Here is a 21,243-nt window from a genome sequence, read left to right on the forward strand (position 1 = left end):
TTACAAGTGGGTGTGAATGTACAGAACTGCATGCTGACAAGTCAAGCCATAACACAGAAAAGTATTGATGTTATTTGATATTGACTGAATTGCTGCTGAGCTCACACACACACACACACACACACACACACACACACACATACACACACACATACACACACATGCATACACACACAAATATTATGATGGTAACCACATAGATTCTAGGCATCAAATCCCCAGATACTGGTTCATTTTGTTTAAGGCATCACACACTGTGTTCAAATCACTGCGAAGGTCCTGCACAACGTTTTCAATACTTCTTGTGTCCTTCAGAATTTCAATACTCTGCGTGTAGGGATTGAAGTATACTGAGAAAGGACGAGTGATTGACTTCGCAAAGTTTCTGCAGAATAAACAGAAATCAGATAGATGATTAGCCCCCATGGATAAAAGAGATAGGAGGAGAGAACAGGACTTGCAACAAATGAAACCTTTATTTGCTAGCGATGGTAGAGAAGGAAGTTTACCTCATCTTTTCTTTGGCTTCTTCAAAGCTTTCTGAGACAAAGTAGACTTCCTGGAAGGTGGTGATAAGACATTCCTGCAAGCAGGTTGTCTTTGGGTCAAAGGCTTTCACACACGCCTTGTCAGACAGAGCATGCTGGAAAACACACCACAAAACCCATTCAACTCCATAATGACTCTTCCAACATGCCATGACATCACATTCCTACAAGGTATTTGATATCTCAGTAATCCTACAGAGCCAGGAAACACAGAATCCCCCTGTGTAGGGGGTAACTTGGGTGTTAGGCAGAATTTTGCTTGCTTGCTTGCTTGCTTGTTTTCCTTTGGAAAGTCTCAGGTGCTGAAGGAGGGATGGAGGGGAATGAGATTATGGTTTTGTTTTCTTTATTATCAGGAAAATTCATGCTGAAGGACAGTTCCCAGCGACACCCCCAACAGAAATGGAATTTTAAATCTATGCTATGAATAGAAGCCAGTACAGCATAAATATGCTCCTAAATTTGTTGCTATAAGCAATGTACTGAAATCTCACTTAAATGGCAGAAGTAATAATTACCTGCGTGGAAAGGTAATTGGGACTCTGACTGAACTATTTGTGGACTCACTATGAGACATTTTGAGCCAGGCACTGTGTATCAACACAGCCTGGAGTGCCTATCGGTAGCTGAAGATGCTTACAAAGCATTCATTTACCTTTCATGAAGTTCAACAGAGCAATATGCAGCAGATAAATATTGCCAGTTGAGGGAGAAAGAAGAACTAATATTAAAAATTATACTAATGCCCAAAGCAGGTATTAGAGGGAAAAATGGTGCCATTGCTCTTTGAACCATCGTTAGTGTCATTCAGCTCTCCACGTGACAGGCACTGAGAATGGCTGTCTGCTCAAGATGAATTCAGTGGTGTCCAAAGTCAACACTCTGGCTGGGTGGTTTAAAAACATAATATACATAAGAGTCATTGAGGCGTTTTTGAGAGTGCTGATAGCCAGGCCTTACTTCGACAGGTCAGGATGAACAGCAGAAATGCACATTGGGAAAGATACCCATGGTGAGACTGAGAGTCTGACATATGGAGTTGTGGAATACACCTTGAGAATTACTCCTTTAGGGTTTATTCTTAATTTAAGGGAGAAAGTTTGTTGGGGAAAGAGAAAAGGAGCAGCAGCACCTGCCTTAACTGAGAGGTAGAAAAGCACAACTGCCTTTAGTCCAAGTGTTTCTGAAGTCCAGCTACATAACCTTGGCGGGTCATTTAGCCTCCCAGAGCCTCTGCTCCCTCAACACTAAGTGAGAAGAGTTTGAACTGAATGATCCTAATGATAGTCTCTAATGCAACCTCTGGATTCCACCCAAAGCACTCTACTGCCATCTTAATCTAACAACTAAGATTTCCTAGAAGAAAACTCTGAAAATCCTTTCCTGATCAATATTCTTGGTGCATTGTCCCCCCCTCCCAACCATTTCAAAATGCTTGCTGTGATGTACCATCCTCGGTGAAGGAGACAGTGGTCCCCTAAGTTTGAAAATGCCACTGCGAACCAACACTGACATGAAAGCCAAGGGGCACGTGGCTCTACCCAGTGTGTGATTTGCTTTCCTGCAAAGTTCCATTGTCTAGATCAATGCATAGATGAATCACAGAATACAGAGGGCCTCTCAGAGTGAACTCATTTTTTTAGCCCACAGAACAACTTCATTATAGAACAGAAGGTCAGTACACCTACAAATGTGTTTGTGTTACATTCAATACAGTGCAGTGAACATCGGGGGATTTGGGTTCCACACAGACCAATAATTCTGTCCACCTTTTAAAAATAACTTCAGAGTTTCGGGGGAAAAAAATTGTCCTTTGATGAGAGCTCTTGCTCCTCTGCAAACAATTGGCCTCCTACTGGCTAGCAGTGGTTATCAGAATGAGGACTCGCCTTTCTGTGCACCCACATGCTATGGTTACATTTAACTGGGGTGTGTTATTTGCATGGCCCATTCATCCAGCAGTACACAAGGAAAGGGGGCAGGCTGACTCAGTGTCTTCCATCTTTCTCTTCTTCCATCTCTGCATCAGGAACAGGCACAGTGATAGCAACATAGGCTACTAAAACAAAGCAATGACTTCCTGAGATATGCTTGTGCAAGCAAAGGTGGCACTGGGTCTAGGACACGCATGGAAAGGAAGTGGAACTCTCCCACTTGGGTCTCCAGTTCTTCTGTAGGGCATTAACAACGTGAATGGCTGTGTGGTAGGGACCTTCAATAACTAAGACTAAAATCAGGGTAGGTTCAGGAAAACATACCATGTGACAATTCCACCGCTTATACAGAGGACTACATTTAGTCGTTTTAGCAGGGAAAGGGCATCCAAATAGATCAAGAAGAGGACAAAAGACAAGGTACCCTGCTTCAGATTTTGGGGGGGAGGGGGAATCAATGGGTTCACAGAATTTGAGGCAATATAGATCCTACTTGCCTGTGCAACATATAAGTGAAAAACTGGAAGTTGACTAAGTGCTCAAAATGCCATTTGCTCTCAGAAGCCTGTTGTAGGTGCTATGTTGGCTGACAGGAACCTCTGCACCCTAGGAGAATGGGGCCAGTGTACTCCTTGACTGGTAATGAGTATGAAGATCACTGAACCTCCAGAATAGGCCGGGAAGTAAGGAATGGAGCTCTCTGACCATGTCCTCCTCTGTGCTGTCTGCCCAGAATATCAACGCCACCCAGGAGCTCACTATCTCTGAATACCACCCTATGGCTCAGGGGGTTATAAACCGGTGATATAGTCTCCCTTGACTCCAAAGTTCATGCTCCAATCGGCAGTTTGCTTCACGAGCCCTTGAGGGAGCAGCTATTTCGCCCTCTCCTCTATGTTCTGAGTGGGTTCTCTGTCAACATTGGGCCAAATTACATGCTGTCCCTAGGGAGACTCTGGGGTAAATCATTGCTGAAGGGTCACGCCTGTGAAATCCTGGAGTCTGCAAGAATTGGTCCAACATCATGCAGAGAGAGGCTTTGTAATGCGGGACAGAGTCTGGCTTGACAGTATTTTATTCTCACATCAGTGCAAAAGAAGAGGAGTTCTTGAGAGAAGCCTCCTGCTGTCTGAACCTTCCAGAGGGATTATTTTGGATTTACCCATAATGCTAGAGACAAGGGCACAGGACTAAAAGGGGCAGACTGGAGTTCTCCTCTGCCTCCCTGGAGGTCTAGATCTATAATTCCAAATGAGTGCAACTACCTCAGCTTAGGGGGCAATTTCCTCCTGGATCAACTGAAAACGTTGACCTACACAGATTCTAAGGCTGTACCTGCAGTACAATTTTAACAGGACCTGTAAATAGCCAGCCCTCGTAGCCCCACCCTCTCCCACCTTTCCAGCCAATGTAAATTGACCATGACAGACTTTCCCACTGGGTCTGGGGGATGACCTTGCCACCCTTCACACAGGTGGCCACTAGCAATTAATTGGTTTTAGGAGACAAATTAAAGCTTAATTGCCATTCCCACCTATTAAAATATAAACATCACTTTATAACATCAAAACAATTTCCCAGAACTCAATTGTTAGCAAATATTACAAGACACTAAAGTGGAAGTTAAGATAAAGAATAAAGATTCAAATCTGACTCCATCCCTTTCTACCTAGATGACTTTGGTCAAATTACTTCACTCTGTAAACCTAGTCCAGTGGTTATCTGGAAAATGGGAATGGTACCCAGAAGCTCAGTTCAGAACTACATGAAGAGGTATGTAGGAACGCCTGGCATGGAAAGTACTCAATAGAGTTACTTATTACTAATTCAGGCCAGTACCTATGTGTATGACCATACCTTTCACTCTGTGGGAAGCTCCTCTCCCCCAAGGCTTTAGAATCCCTGGAGGAAGAAATCTTGTCCCAGTTTTGAGTCTTCCAGGTCCTAGACTCCAATAGTGACTGCCCTAGTTCATCAGCCTGAAATCTTGCTCCCAGACTCCCTTTTTTTTTTTTTTTGCAATGACACAGAGTTATTATCTCAACTACTCTAGATATAAACCTTGTGATCCTCACTCTCTAAATCAAGCCTGGTTAAAGTTTGAGAAAAAAAAAAGTAATACTCAGGTGTGAAGTCAGGTTTACAGGTAGTTTGGGACCTAGATTCTGAACAAAAATTTGCAAACACTCCTAGACTTGCACCATAATCATCTTCTCCCACATCAGAACAAGTAGATGCATCGTTTACATATACATACTTATTTGTATGGATACATAATTTTTAACCTCCTTTCAATGCTCTTCCTGATAACTGGGCACAACATGTCATATACATCCCTATTGCCAAATTAGGCAATGGTGCAGAACACTTAAGCTTTTTAATCAATGATGTTATTGCTTTATCAGTTTGAATAAGATGCATGAATGAGAGTACAGCCTCCCTCTTCAAGCAATTCCTTCCTAGAGGTCAGAAGCTCAGCTTGGGACTTTCCAGGTCTCAGTCCTCAGGAGTTTGCCCAGTTATTGGTAATAGTACCAGATTCCTGAAGGAACCACAAAGACAAAGGAAGGTGTGGTCTGAGCTGATGAGATAAAGGAATGGGAGTTCAGCAGCCCCAAGTCCTAGCTCTAGCAAGCCACTGACCTACAGGATAACCTCAGAAAACCTCCAAGTCCCTCGAGGCTCTTCTCAACAGACTGGCAGTAATTCTGACCACCTCCCACAGATGTCGGAAATGATAGTAAATACAAGTAATCATGATAAGTAGAAAGCTGTTCTGAGACTACAGATTGATAGCTAAATAAAGACCAGACAACAAATTCCACATGCAAGGACATTCTTAAAAGCAAAACCCAGAAATAATAACTACATTTGTTTAAACCATGAGCCTTGTCAAAACCCAAAAAGCAAAACATTATATATATATATATATATATATATATATATATGTATATATATATATATATATATATATATATATATATTCTAGCAATACTATGGAGTGGGTGGGTGCTAAGGCCACTTACAAAAAAAAAAGTCTGTTCTCTGCTCTGAAGGAAATAAAGAACTAGACTTTATTCTTAGCCATAGAGGGGAAAAAAAGTAGAAACTGCCTTTACTTTTGTGATGGATTAAATTTTTAGATAAGACTCACAATTCATTGATTAGCTATCATTCCCTTGCCACCTAATATGAGCAAACTTCGTTGTTGTGTCTCCAGGAGAATTGGATTCAACATAGATCCATTTCAATCCATTCTTAGAGCTTTCCTAGTCCATGTTCTATGAAACCCTAGACCATCAATTTTGTGTTTGTTAAATAAAATAGATGAATAAGCAAGTGAACAATAAATGAAAAAATGATAGCATGATATAGTTAGATCATCTCTAGGACAGAGAGGGAAAAAAAGAGTGTATAATGAAAGACACATGCTAGAGTGTGGGTAAATGGCAATCAATTATTCTATTTCCAACCCACTTTTCAAAGTCAGTTTTCCAGATGACTTCACTCACGATTAATTGCTCTCTCTCCCCAGTGGTGGAAAAGTCCCACCCTGATACACTTTTGGAGTTGTTGCTAGTGTTCTATAGAACAGAATAACAAAATTAACTGGGATCTACCTTTGGACTGCTTTAGGAAGAGCTAAAGATATTTTACTACAAAACGTAACTGCATTCAAAACTGTAAAGATGCTTAAATAGAATTACACTAATGCTATTAATAAATCCATCCTTGTATTGGGTCCAGGACCAGGGCTTCTTCACTCAAACAAGTATTCAGAGTTGATGTGAGAGGGTCTGGGTGCTACCAGGAGCAGGGCAGGAGGGGCTGCCAAAGAAGCTAACGTTATGTATTCTCTGTGAATAGTCGATTTCTGAATTGTAAAAATGGTCCAAAGTAGCCATCATAAGGATGCTGGAGTGTTGAAATTTGAGAATGGAAGAATGCTAATGACTGGAGGTGATGGACCAGAACAAGAGGCTGCACGGAGGACAATGCCCTTTGGTGTATATATTTCTGGCTGATTTCCATTTCTACACGATTCTGTCCACATCAGTAAGAACAAAACCAACAGATTCACCCCAGTGCTGCCCACATATGCCTCATTAACCTAACCAGAAGACCCTGTCAAAAGTTGGGGGCCATGAGAGAGGTTTGTTTCTTTTGTTTCTGCTATAATATATAAACTATCTGAAGTGAATGTAAAACAGAGGTAGCCCAGGAGATACATCACTCTCTAACTCTTTCTGTGGAGGAACTCAAGAGTAGGGAAAGGGGATAGTCTTATGGGACAACGCCCTTCATGCCATTGCTGTGGCTTTCAGCCATTTGCAATAAGATTACTTGCAAACAGATGTCTTGTTGAGGATTTAACTGGAATAAAACTTATATCACATTATCTTCTCTTCCAGCCATGCTCAGCCTCAGAGAGTCCCCTAAATGAGCCAGGCTGTCACAATAGACCATGTAGTAGTTACTCCACTGCCCGTTAACCATTCAGTTCATCTTGCCCTTTCCTAATATTTCCTTCCATCCTTTAACAATGAGCATAGAGCTGGGTAGGTAATCCTACCTACTCAGGAGGCTGAGATCTGAGCATCACAGTTCAAAGGTAGCCTAGGCAGAAAAGTCTGTGAGACTCTTATCTTTGGTGACACAATCACCAAAAAGCCAGTGGTAGAGTGGTAGAGCACTAGCCTTGAGCATAGGCTACAGAGACTTCATCAGAAACCTTCTCAGGAATGGCCTGCTATGTGCCAAACATATTTCGCTCACCTTTTCTATTATCTGATTATTTCTCACACTAGGCATTAAATTCTGGACAACAAGGATCACAGACAGTATCAGCTAGTGGTTAAGAACCCTGATCCTAGGGCCTAGAAGGCCTACATTTGGGCTCCATTCCAATACATTTAAGCTGTGTAACTTAAGGAAGTAACTTAATGTCTTTATGCCTCCCTCGGTTTTCTCATCTGTGACAATGATACCTCTTACAGCACTAAGTAGGTTGTTAAGAGGATTAAGTGGGTTAATATGGCTAAAGCACCAAAATACTAAAATCTATTTAAATATTTGTTAAAGGTTGTGATATTTTCTCATATTCTTATTCTTCATAATTACCATTTGCCTTTTTGTCCCTGGTGTCTGGCACAGTACAGTACACACTGTAGGTGCTCAAATAAAGTTTTGAGGAGTTTTTGTTAATTAGTGGAGTCATAAAATGATCAGACTCAATAAAACTACAATGAAATCTTGTCTTTCAAGAATATAAACAAGCACAAAGATCCAATACCTATAGATTTACCAATTCTATTAAGGCTAATAATGCCCAGTTCTTTTTTAAATTAGAATAGTCCATATTTCTGATCTGATCTCAGGCTAACCAGTCAAAGAAAGAGTAAATGATTTTACTGCATGCTAAATGTATCAAAACCTGCTTTCCCACATCTAGTCTTTCCCATTTGCTACACGTTGAATATGCTCCTTCCAAAACTCAGGTATTGCCGATGGGATGGTGTGAGGCCATGAGGGCTGTGGGGAGGTAAAGAGGCCATGAAGAGTCCTTTCCCTGAGCACTGCACAGCTGACTTCAGAGAAGGACTTGAGCCTCTGCCTCCTACCCTGTGAACACACATGTAACTCTTCTGAAATATCCACCTGAACCCTCACTACTAGACAACAACCATGGCTTCCTAGCCTCCAGAACTATGAGAAAGTCAGTTTCCATTCTTGGTAAGTTATTCAGTGAGTGGGAATCTGGTATAGTAGCATAAGAACTAAGATACAGACTATGTATCTTATAGTTATACAGTTGAGAATGTAATCTATTACTATTAGCTGTAGTTCTAGAGTTGAGAGTGTAATCCATTACTATTTGTCATGAATGAGTATTAAGTATTATTAGATGCTTTTGTTTTACATTTAAAACTGGTTTCTTTTTTCCCCCAGTGGTATAGCAATTAATGGTACAGCAATTAATTAGCAGTTAGTGGTATAGCAATCAATGACCAAGACCCATTGTGATCATAAACTGATATGTTGAGTTGAAACACTTTTGTACAATTACTTAAAGATAACTCTTTAATTAAATTAAAAAATAAAACTACCAGATCCCACCATTTCTAGTCATTTTACTCTATCTTAAGGCAAAAGAAATTATTTTTGTGCATCACTATTACATACTATTTACTTCCTTGACAAGTTGTGTTTTAATTGTGCATCCACAAGCATTTTTTTTATTTTTTGGGGGGGTCCGGTCGTGGGTCCTGAACTCTGGGCCTGGGTGTTATCCCTCAGCTCTTCAGCTGAAGGCTAGCGCTCTACCACTTGAGCCACAGCACCACTTCTGGGTTTTTTCTTTTTACTTATGTGGTGCTGAGGAATCGAACCCAGGGCCTCATGCATGCAAGGCAAGCGCTCTACCACTGAGCCACCTTCCCAGCCCCTTCACAAGCATTTTAATGTGTACTAATATGGAAGAAGCTAAAACAGCTCTAAACTTCCTTTTTTGTGAACTAGACATTGAGGAGTCCACGGGAGCCATGGAAGTGGCAGAAATCAGAGTCACAAGGCCACTTGGCCAGCGAGTTCCCACCTATGGGACTGCCACTAGCTCACTGCCCATTTTTCAACACTAAATGTAGGCCGGCCATTTGTTACCTAACATTTGAGCATGCACTTGTCATTCCCATTGATCTGTACACATGGCTGCTCATCTATTAGAGTCACACCACAAGCCCAGAAAGGCATGACCCATTTTCAGAAGTGCAAAAAGTTAGGTCAGCACCCATATCTGAGGTGCCAAATCCTCTCTATTAAATATTTATGGGTTATCTGTGAGCAGAAATGCTCAGACAAACAAATCAATATTTCCTATGACCTTGAACCAGTTTGTTTGGGAAGGATATTTTCATTCACAGCTTCATACCTTTAGTTCTCCAATAGAGGAAAGTAGGCCTGCCCCATATGCCCGCAGCTGACCTTCTTGCTTGCAAAGGCCAAACTCAATTGTGAAGAAATAACACTGAAAAAAAATAGACACATATTCAGTGAAGTGGTCAGTGAATTCTTTATTAGAGTAAAATGGCACCCAAAATCAAATGTCACCGTGTCCATAATTTGCATAATTTTTAACACTACAATTTACATATATTTGAATCAAGACCACTTATTAAAACTTTCCCTCCTGCTTAATAATCATTACCTTAAGTTTAAGATGCATGGAAAAAGCACAGACTACTAAGACTTTGGGGTCTGGATTGTTTGGCTGCTTTTTTGTTTTTGCTTTTTGTGGGTGTTTTTGGGTTTTATTAAGGTTGTTTGGTGTGTTTTTTAGACAGGGTCTTGCAATGTAGCCCAAGCTGGCCTCAAATCCTCAATCCTCTAGCCTCAACTACCTGAGTGTTGGGATTACAGATACGTTATCACCGTGCCCAACTTACTACTAAGAGTTACATGAGGTCAAATCATATCTACTGCAGTGATTTCACACACACACACACACACACACACACACACACACACACACACACAGAAATTTAAAAGTCAGTGAGCCAGGCACTGGTGGCTCACGCCTGTAATCCTAGCTACTCAGGAGGCTGAGATCTGAGGATCGCAGTTCAAAATCAACTGACGCAGGAAAGTCTGTGAGACTTTTATCTCCAATAAACTGCTCAGAAAAACCTGGAAGTTGTGCTGTGCTCCAGTGGTAGAGCATAGCCTTGAGCATGAAGAGGCTCAGGAGGAGTGCCAAGGCCCTAAATTCAAACCCAAGGCCGACTAAAAAAAAAAAGTATATCATAGTGGTAACACCATAAGAATATGCTACTGTACTTACCAAGTTGTGTTTCTATGGCATAAATACATTCATGTGGGCATATATTGTACAATCCTGTCATTTCCAACTGCTTCCTTAAATGCATTTATTCATTGAACAAACATTTGTGGAGTAACTACTCTGTGATAATCCATGGTGAAGAGGTATGGCAATGAAAAAATAGACTACTGTCCATAGTGGATCTTGCTTATAATCCTAGCTATTTGGGAAGCTGAAATTAAGATGACAGAGTTTAGGGCAAGCTCCAGGCAAAAGTGTGAGACTTTTATCTTTAAAAAATGTGGGGGAATTAAACCCCCCAACAACAAATCCTCAAAGAAACAACTGCCCAATAAATAAGTGGGCGAAAGACTTAAAGAGAAATTTCTCTGAAGAAGAAAGAAGGATGGCCAATAGACTCATGAAGAAATGTTCAACATCCCTAGCCATAAAAGAAATGCAAATCAAAACAACATTGAGATATCACCTCACTCCAGTTAGAACGGCAAAAATCAAGAACTTTAACAACAACAGATGCTGGAGGGGATGTGGACAGAAAGGAACCTTACTTCATTGTTGGTGGGAATGTAAACTTGTTCAACCACTTTGGAAAGCAGTATGGAGGTTCCTCAAAAGACTTCACATAGAGCTCCCCTATGACCCAGCAATCCCACTTTTGGGCATTTACCCAAATGTTTACAAACAAGAGCACACTAAAGCTACCAGCACAACTATGTTTATTGCAGCATTATTTACCATAGCTAAGATATGGAACCAACCCAGATGCCCCTCAGTAGATGAATGGATCAAGAAAATGTGGTATATATACACAATGGAATTCTATGCCTCCATCAGAAAGAATGACATTGCCCCATTTGTTAGGAAATGGAAAAACTTGGAAAAAATTATATGAAGTGAAGTAAGCCAGGCCCAAAGAAACGTAGGTCCCATGGTTTCCCTTATTTGTAATATCTAGTATATGTATGAGTCAAGCGGAAAAGGTCAGATAATGTGATGTCAGGAAAATGAACCCTTAGATGTGTATTTTAATGTTTTTTTCTTTCATGCATGTGTTTCTAACACATTTATAAGATTATCTCTTTGTTGCTTTGTATGTCCCTCCCCCACAGTATAACCCCTGCTTTCACTATATTTGATGTTAGTATAAGTTGTGGAGGAGATGGGGAAAAACCAGTTGTTTAAGGATACAGGTGGACCTGTTGCAACAATGAGAAGTACAAGTTGTCATGTCCAAAACGAGCTTTACAACGTTGGTGCGGGGGGGGGGGGGGGGGGGGGGGGGGGGGGGGGCCGGGGGGGGGGGGAGGAGAAGGATTGGGATTGGGGGGGAGGGGGGAGGCTGGGAAGGGATGTGAAGGGTAAACAAAGGAGGAGGCTGCAATGCTTGGTAAGAAATGTACGCATTATCCTGCCCATGTAACTGTAACTCCTCTGTACAGTATGTTCACAAATAAAATTAAATTAAATTAAAAAAAAAATGTGGGGGACTAGGAAGGTGGCTCAGTGGTAGAGCACTTGCCTTGCATGCATTAGGCCCTCGGTTCGATTCCTCAGCACCACATAAGCAGGAGAAAAAAAAGCCGGAAGTGGTGCTGTGGCTCAAGTGGTAGAGCGCTAGCCTTGAGGTGAAGAGCTGAGGGACAGCACCCCAGGCCCAGAGTTCAGGCCCACGATCGGGCCCCCAAAAAATGTGGGGGGCAGGCTCCAGTGGCTCACACCTCTAATCCTAGCTACTCAGGAGGCTGAGACCTGAGGATTGAGGTTCCAAGCCAGACTGGGCAGAAAAGTCCCTGAAGAATCTTATCTCCAATTAACCACTCAAAACTGGAAGTGGCAGTGCGGCTCAAAGTGGTAGAGTGCTAGCCTTGAGCAAATAAGCTCAGGGACAGTACCAGGCCCTGAGTTCGAGCCCCATGACTGACAAAGCAAAAACAAAAAAGAAAACCATGGGGGAGAGGGGTCTGGGAGCAGCTCAAGTAGTAGGTGATAGTAGATGAGGCCCTGAGTTCAAACCCAAATGCTGAAGGAAAAAAAAAGAAAGAGAGCAAAAGATAAAGAAAGCAAGGATACATCTACCAAACTATCAAAACAATTTTAGTACATATTTTAGCAAAATCCTAAATATATATTTATGTATGCATATACATCTGTGGATTTGTGTATGTATGTATGTATGTATGTATGTGTGTTGGCCCACATTTTATGAGCATCAACTAATGCAGGTTTCCCAAAATTCTAAAATCTACTTCCACTGGACTTAAGAAGTCAACCTAGACAGACAGAAAAATCTCTGCACAACCAACAAAAACTCGCAGTGTGGCTGAGAGGGGCTGAAATCACACTGCTACTCTGAGAGAAAAGTGAGAAGCTGATAATGTGCAGGAAAGACGGATGGAATTAACACTGCCCTGCCTTCACCGTGAGGGAGGCTGCAAAGGTGTGGAAGAAAGGAGAAAACCACTCCTGAAAAGGAGTAAAAAATAATTATTATTTCTAACTCATGACCATTTGCTCTATTTTTTTTGTCAGTTAAGACATCCCTTGGTTCAGGAGGGTTTGGAGTTTTGTTGTTTTTTTTCTCTGTCAGTCATGGGGCCTGAACTCTGGGCCTGGGCGCTATCCCTGAGCTCTTCAGCTCAAGGCTAGCGCTCTACCACTTGAACCACAGCGCTACTTCCAGATTTTTCTGCTTAAGAGGTGCTGAGGAATCGAACCCAGAGCCTCATGCATATGAGGCAAGCACTCTGCACTGAGCCACCTTCCCAGCCCCGGTTTTATTCATTTTTAATGTGCGGGTGATGTCTGGAATAGCATGGTCCAGTGCTCAGCACCCCTGAAAGTGACCCAAAAGACTGGCCATTTCCAGGTCGTAGAGTTCATTCCACCTTCACAGGAGAATCATTTCCCAAAGAGGCCAAAATGACAGCCCATCCTACCCGCCATAAATCCTACCACTGCACCCACCAGCTCCTCCTTCCTCTGCCACACTGACTCTTTTTTAGCACACCATTTTTCTGATGGTCTTCAGTGTCTATACACTGTTTGTGGTATACAGTTTATCTCATGTCTCCCCAGCTGTAAGCTCCAGGACAATAGATCTTTCCTCTTTCTCCCTCTCCACCTCAACTTTTTTCCCCCAACTTTAGAGCTTATTGACATTTTAGGCACACAAGCCTCCTCCATGGGAAGTAGTGGTGTGCATTGCGTGGTGTCTGGCAGTATCCCCGGCTGCTGCCCTCTAGATGCTGGCAGTGTCCTCCAGCTAAGTTTTAATAAACCAAATATCTCCAGACATTGCCAAATGGGAGATGATAGCACCCTAAGTTGAGAACAATGGATTTATAATAACAAAGTCTAAAACATGCATCTTATGTATAACTACAGACCTGAAGAAAAGAAAGGCACCCAGGGACCTAATTTCCAATGTAAAGTCTGTTTCTACTTGGTAACCACCCACCCCCTAGCTGAGCTGTAATGTTCCTGACAGTGGCGTGCTTCCATTCACTCACACATCTACTTCACAGACCATTTTTGAGGAACTAATACATACCAGACTGTGCTCTAGATGCTAAGGATAAACAATGAACAAGGCAATGAGCTCCCTAATCCTATGAAAGAAGTCCCTGGTACTTGGATGAGCCAGACAACAACCACCAACAATGGACAGGAAAGTTTCAAGTGGAATATGCTCTATAGGTAAAGCCATGTAGTACATCAGCTAGTAAGAGGGCATGACTGTTTCAGCCAAAATAGTCAGATAGTCAGGGGATATTTAAACTACAGTCAGAAAACCACAGATAGTGACTCTGGAGGCTGAGGTAGGAGGACTGAGTGTTCGAGGCCAGTTTAAAATACATCTAAGTTCAAGGCCAGACTAACCTACACAGTGAGATCCTGTGACAGATTTATTTTAGTTAGCAAGTAAAGCTACAATCTGCTTTTTTTAAAAAAAAAAACTTTAGTAGATTGAGATATGAAAAGGGTAATTGTGCAAAGATCTAAGGAAAGAGTGTCCTGAAGTAAAAATCAATTTGCATTTCCAAAGGCAGTGGGAAGTCATTGGGCATCATTAGGCAGGAGAAAGGCACCGTCTGACTCTTCCTTTCACTGATGGAGTGGTGCTGTGGAGACTATGTTGTATGTTGTGGAGGCAGAAAGCACAGGTAAAAGGGAATGCCAGGCAGAAGACAAGACCACACAATTAGACATATGAATGGGGCCAGGCACCTCAGGCCATTGGAAAAAGTCAGTTTCCCGGAGAAAATCCAAGATAAAAGATTTGAATGCATGCTGAAAGATTAAATCTGCCCTCCAAAACCGTTTGCACAATTCTGGGCGCAATGAAGAGTTATATAGTTATGTACATATTTCATGGTCCATCACAGTTATGATCCAAGTCAAAACAGGTACAGAAGACCTTTGATAAAATTGGCTGTGCCATTCACGTGGTCTTCACAAGGATCTGGGCTTCCATCTTCTTTTACAAGGAATTAAAGGGGTCTGCTGCAAGAAACTAAATCTATCATGTCTTTAGTCAACATGCTCTAGAATCAGGAATGGCTCGTAGGGAAGAGTCACTTTGTCTCTTCCTGCTCTTGGCTCAGCAGGCTCTCTATCCTTTTACCTCATCTGGGAGTCCTTCCAGCAACTCTGACCATATACAGATCCATCTGCTGTTTCCTTTTCCTCCTTTCCCTTTGGTTCCCTGCCTTTATCAACCAAAGAGGGCCCCTGATGCTGCTTTTGCAGCCTGCTGGCCCTCAGAGAATTAAGCCTTTTGCTTTAGACAATTTTCCATTTGCAGCTCTGCATGTGGCTGACAGATGAGACCTGGTAAATTGCACCTGAAACTCAAATATTGGTAAAATTTGAATTATAGATTTGCTCAGGGTAATCTTCTTTTTGTTTTGAATATTGGTGGAGACCTCAATTAGAACCTTAATTGGAGGGAGAGAAATGACCACACATTTCTATTGTCTGGTGATAGATGCAAAGCCAGCTTAGAGCTGAACTGACTGAGCCTCTCACGACCCTTCAGAATTCAGGACTAACGAATCGCTTCTTGAAATCTTAAGGAAATATAATTTATTTTTCTCATAGAACACTCCAGATGTAGATCTATAATATGTTCCCTAGAGATTTTTCAAAACAAATATGTTACTTATTGCCAAAAACAACAAATAAATAAGAATTGGGAAAAAATATCCCAAGCCTCATAAAAAAAAAAAAACACCTGCAAGAGAGAATTGCTGATTTTTGGTTGCTGCTGTTTTTTAAACAGAAACAAATGCGAATGCTAACACCTCCCAAATTGAAGGGTGACTTTCATCAACACTGATGATCTGAATTTCAAGTTTTATGTGCCCCTAATAATATACAATTATTTATAAATATTTTATTTGAACATAATTACATATGATCATTAACTGAAAACCAAAACAAGAATGATAGATGAGACTTCTTCCTTAGAAGAAAAGCAGTTATTTACATACACACCATCATTAAGTAGAAAGCCTGAGTGACAAATTCAAATTGCTGTGGGAAAAGGAGATAGGTCACCCAATGCTGCCATCTTCAGATCATAAGTGGTACTACAGTATTCTCAAAAGACTGATTCTGGCCTAGCCAGAGGGGCAAAAAGTTTGAAGGAATAAAATGTCATAGACATGGAATCACACCCACAAATTATGTCTCACATGGTAATTTACAAATTCATTTCATGAAACATTTTTCATATGTTTTATGTTAGATCCCTGAATATCCTTGAAGCTCTTGCTAAGATCAGTTACTCCAACTAAAAAGACATCAGCTCGTCACTGGTGACTATTCAGGAGGCTGATATCTGGGGATCATGATTCAAAGCCAGCCCAGGCAGGAAAGTCCATGAGATTCCTATCTCCAATAAACTACTCAGAAAAAGAAACTAGAAGTAGCATTGTGGCTCAAGTGGTAGAAAACTAGCCTTAAGAAAAAGGATCTCAGGGACAGCCCCAGGACCAGCACAAAAAGAGATATGCAGGGCTGAGGATTTGGCTCAGTGGAAGAGCACTTGTTTGTCAAATGCAAGGGTCTTAGCTTTGAAGAAAAACAAAAAGACATCCAATGTGGTCAAAGAACACTAGACAGTATTAAATTTATTCCTCCTCTTTGTGGGAGCCATTTTGTGTTCATAAATTGGTTTAAAATAGTACATACAAACTTCCAAACTGAGAACCCTACTTCATAAACTGTCTATAGTAAATTGACTTCTATATCTTCTATATTCTGAGTAGGAGTAATTGAGTCATCACTCATTAACTGTGTTTTCTCTATCATCCTTCCTATAAACTTGATCTTGTGTAGTAGTAGAATATATATTTTTAAGTAATCATATACATCATTCTGAATCTAAAATCCCATTTTCAAACATCTAAGCACACAGGAGCTTGAAAGAGCCCTGACTAAAACATGTTAACATAATAAGGAATGATATGCTAAGTCAGATCAAGTTACTTAAAAGAGAATCCCTCATGTTCTTGTTTCCTATTGATCCTATTTCCTACCTGGATGGATAGATAGGTAGAACTAAATGCTTCCATACTTGAAGTTGTCACTAAACAACAGAATTCACAATGGCCCTACAAATCAATAGAAAACTGAGCCAGAAGAATGAAATTCATAGTTCCAGTTTCCTTCCTGAAGGGTCCTTTGGCCTCCCACCTCTCACTGCACCCTTTTAAATAACTAATTATATTACCTTCTCCTGGGGGTCTTGGTTTAGCAAAGTAATCTTACATATATATTCTTCTTGTACATGAAGTGCAGTAGAAATAAGTCTAGCAACCTATATTATTTCCATTGTACAAGTGGAAAATATGAGATTCAAAGTTCAAGCCATTAGTTGAGGTTCCCCAACTAGTGGCGGGAAAAATTAGGAATCAAACTCATGTCCCCAACTTCAAATCTACCATCTATCCTCTTTTGTAAATGCCAGTCATACACGCAATGTAATGCATCATGTTGAAATACTTGGAATAGCCCCACAAGGACTCTGAAGAGCCATTAGCCCACATTACCCTACCCTCCTGAAGTGTCCCTGGCAACCCATGATTTCCTAGTCTACTTCTGCATTTGTCTCCCACACCTTCCCCATACACACACACACACACACACACACACACACACACACACACACAGAGCAACTACATCTTTCTGATCTAGTAAATAAAGGCTCAGTACCTGCAGAGCTGGGACACTGCTCCAGCACAAATTTAAAAAGCATCTGTTTGGTTAGGTGCCAGGTCATATCCAAAAGAAAAATCTGAGAGAAAAAGAACGCTACTCAAAGATGTTCCAACATCAGTAGATGTTCAGTGAAGATAAAAACATATAAAAGGAGCCAGATGTGATGATTCATACGCATAATCCCAGCTATTCGGGAGGTTGAGGGAAGAGGATCCCATGTTAGAAGGCAGTTATTGGCAGTTAGTGAAAATCTACCTCAACAATAAAAGGGGACCTAGTAAATGGGCAGAGGAAGAGATAAAAACATATGAGAAGCAAAGCCTCGCACCCACAACCTTTTTTCACAGGTTTGTTGAAAAGGTGGATCCAGTCAAGGTCCCTTTCAACTCATCTGTAACCTACCCTCTGCTACCAGGTTAAAATTTAGCATGTCAGAATTTCCATAGACAAGCAGCTACTTGTACCTGTAGCCAAGATTGCTTAATCTTGGCTTACATGGCAAATGATAATGTGGTTAGAATAAAAATCAGGTTTGATTGCTAAGCAGAGAGAATAGAAATAGTGAGGCAATAAGAATAAACACTGGGGGATAAAAGTGAAAATGGAGGCTGTGTTGTTTAATCGTGGAAGTCACACTGTTCCAGAAGTTCCTTTCCCGCTTCCTTCCCATCACTCTCTCAAATGAAATGTCGCCCCAAGCCACTATTTTTATTGCTATTTCTTCAACCGTTTGAACTAGAGTTTAAATGTTCCTGGGTCACACATGAAGCCAAATCATGCTAAGTCGTCAATAACAATACACATGCCTTGATTTGCAGAGAAATTTTCCAGAAGGAAAAATTCACTGAAACTAGGCTTGTATAAGCCACAGAAAGGGAGTCCCCCCCCCACCCCGCCCCAAGAGGAAAACATTTTATTTACTTTTATGTCATTATTACCTTTACAAGGTTGTACAAAGGAGTTTCAATTCAACCCGTCAGTTCATGAGTACAATCCATCTTGATCAATGTCACCCCAGAAAGGGAGTTTTATTGGACACTTCATTACTTTACTGAGGGCCACTCCTAGCAGGTCACTATTTAAACCGCATTATTTTTTGTGTGCCAGGGCCGGAATTTGGGATTTGAACTCAGGGCCTGGGCCCTGTTCCTGAGCTTTTGTTCTCAAAGCCAGCACTCTACCACTTGAGCTACAGCTTCCCTTCTGGCTTGTTGGTGGTTAATTTGGAGATAAGAGTCTCACAGACTTTCCTGTCCACATTGGCTTTGAACCTTGATTCTCAGATCTCCGCCTTCTGAGTAGCTAGGGTTATTATAGGTGTGAGCCATTGGCATTGGGCCCACATTTTTAAAATTGTATTTTGGTGGATCTGGGGTATACTACAAGGATATAGAGCATATGTTTAGAGTGCATAGAGCTTGAACTTGATAACGAGTACTAAAAAAATATTAAATTCTACTATATTAAGTTCTAGCTAAGAGTACAAACATAGCTAAAATATATCTGTGTATATACATATATGTGTATATATACAAGAACAAGGTTAAGCATGATGGTACATGCCTATAAGCCTAGCCACCTAGGAAGCAAGGACAATAGAATAGTGAGCTTGAGGTCATATAGGCAAACTTAACAAGATCTTATATCTAAAAAGAAAATAGAAAGGAAACACATCTGAATCAGATTATCTCTATGCTCAAAACAAGGCACAATATGGGAAGAGAGAGAAGACTGGTAACAATAGTAAACCGATGTTAATCCTACCATAAATCTCTCATTCTGTTTTGAAATTGTATTTGCTGATCTGTTTCCAGATAGGAAGAATTTGAAGCTTGTGCTAGACTTTGAAGTATTCATGGGATATTATACAGGTTGTGGAAAATAGAAGTTGTTGAAAAGTGACAAGGTTCCTCATCTAGAACACTGAGGCTGAGGTGTTATGAGGAGAATTACGTGGACCACAAGAAGGCAGAAGTAAGTCAAATTAAGGTACACATCAGATCACAGGCTCCACTGGAACCAGTTAAACCCAAATCCTTTGCCAGGGAGCCTCCTCAAACCAAGACAGAGAAGCACACATGGAAAGAAAGAGAAGGGCTGGGATTTGAGCAACATCCTATCAGCTAGAAAAATGACTCTAAGCTGTGAAAATAGCATACCCTGTCTTAGGCTATGAACACCCATCATCTGAATTAAAATGTAAAATCTTAAGCTCCGTGGAATCCTTATGGTAAACTTTGTGGAAAATTGATCATCAAATATAAGCAGATCAATCATGGTGGATGGGAACACCAGCAGGAAACAACTTTTATGATCAGGGGATTGAGGTTCAAAGCCAGCCTGGTCATAAAACGTGCATAAGGCTCCATTCCAAAAAATATAATAAAAAGAAAAAACTCATCTTTTACTGAAGAAAATGTCAACATAGGCGATTTTCAGTGGTCCTGTATTAGAATTTCCCTATGTGTGTTTTAACGACTGCTCCCTGTTTGTTTTTCATTGCTTTTAAGAACAAACGAATGGCCTTGTTTAAGTACCCTCTGGCCATATCAGCTTTATTGCCCCTTCTTCAGCTTATCTGGGAGAATTTTCAACTTGAAAAATACCAACTCACTTACTATCATCTGCCATTCACTTTTCCTACACTAGCCTTTAATAGTATTTCCTAAAATGAAAAGAGAAAGAGGGGGAAAAGAAGAAAAGGGAAGGGAGGAAGAAGGAAGGAAGGAAGGAAGGAAGAAAGGAAGGAAGGAAGGAAGGAAGGAAGGAAGGAAGGAAGGAAGGAAGGAAGGAAGGAAGGAAGGGAGGAAGGGAGGAAGGGAGGGAGGGAGGGAGGGAGGGAGGGAGGGAGGGAGGGAGGGAGGAAGGGAAGGAGGGAAGGAGGAAAGGAGGAAGGGAGGGAGGGAGGAAGGAAGGAAGGAAGGGAGGGAGGGAGGGAGGGAGGAAGGAAGGAAGGGAAGGAGGGAAGGAAGAAAGGAGGAAGGGAGGGAGGGAGGAAGGAAGGAGGGAGGAAGGGAGGGGGGGGAAGGAAGGGAAGGAGGGAAGGAGGAAAGGAGGAAGGGAGGGAGGGAGGAAGGAAGGAAGGAGGGAGGAAGGGAGGGGGAGGAAGGAAGGAAGGAAGGAAGGAAGGAAGGAAGGAAGGAAGGAAGGAAGGAAGGAAGGAAGGAAGGAAGGAAGGAAGGGAGGGAGGGAGGGAGGGAGGGAGGAAGGGAAGAGAAGGGAAGGGAAGGGAAGGGAGGCTTCTTCCTCCAACTTGTGAACTAATGTTAATGCATTCAATTAACATCGGTGCCATCTAAGCAACTGGTTTACCAAAGTCTCGGTCCCAATATATCAATCATCTCCATAACACATAGCTCATCTTCATAGGTCACAGTGGCCATGTGGCAGCCTAATAACAAACCTTCACTGTTTGACTGTCCTAGAGTATAAGTCTAAAATTCCCCAGATGGCCAAAAAGACCTTCCGTTCTGCCCTGCTTTCTCTGGGTACTAACAACAACTTCTTAAACCCCTTCCTAGTATGGCCTTGGAGAACTGGTAACAGATTTTGCTCTCTTTTTTTCTGGGCCTTTGCATCTGTGTTTTCTCCCTCTGGAATGTTCTTGCCTAATTCCTACTCGTCTCCCAGACTAGATGGCCCTCCTGGCCTGCCTGATTTATCACCACCAGTCTTACTAACCTCTCTACTCCACCAGACA

The 21,243-nt window shown here is 41.5% G+C and overlaps 1 protein-coding gene across 2 annotated transcripts in view; it reads right to left on the reverse strand.

Annotated features, from left to right (window-relative positions):
• Positions 1–206: 206 nt before the first annotated feature.
• The window catches only part of Tph2 (tryptophan hydroxylase 2), a 95,401-nt gene continuing 74,364 nt past the window's right edge, over positions 207–21,243 (reverse strand). For both annotated transcript variants that reach the window (XM_042698928.1, XM_042698927.1), the window contains exons 9-11: positions 9,411–9,506; positions 510–643; positions 207–385 (exon numbers count right to left, since the gene is read on the reverse strand). In XM_042698928.1, the coding sequence (XP_042554862.1) occupies positions 211–385; positions 510–643; positions 9,411–9,506 (405 nt within the window). In that variant the 3' untranslated portion in view covers positions 207–210. The remainder of the gene's footprint in view (positions 386–509; positions 644–9,410; positions 9,507–21,243) is intronic.

The sequence above is a fragment of the Dipodomys spectabilis genome, unplaced genomic scaffold (assembly GCF_019054845.1).
Source record: "Dipodomys spectabilis isolate Male_0828 unplaced genomic scaffold, ASM1905484v1 ptg000234l, whole genome shotgun sequence".
Lineage (NCBI taxonomy): Eukaryota > Metazoa > Chordata > Mammalia > Rodentia > Heteromyidae > Dipodomys > Dipodomys spectabilis.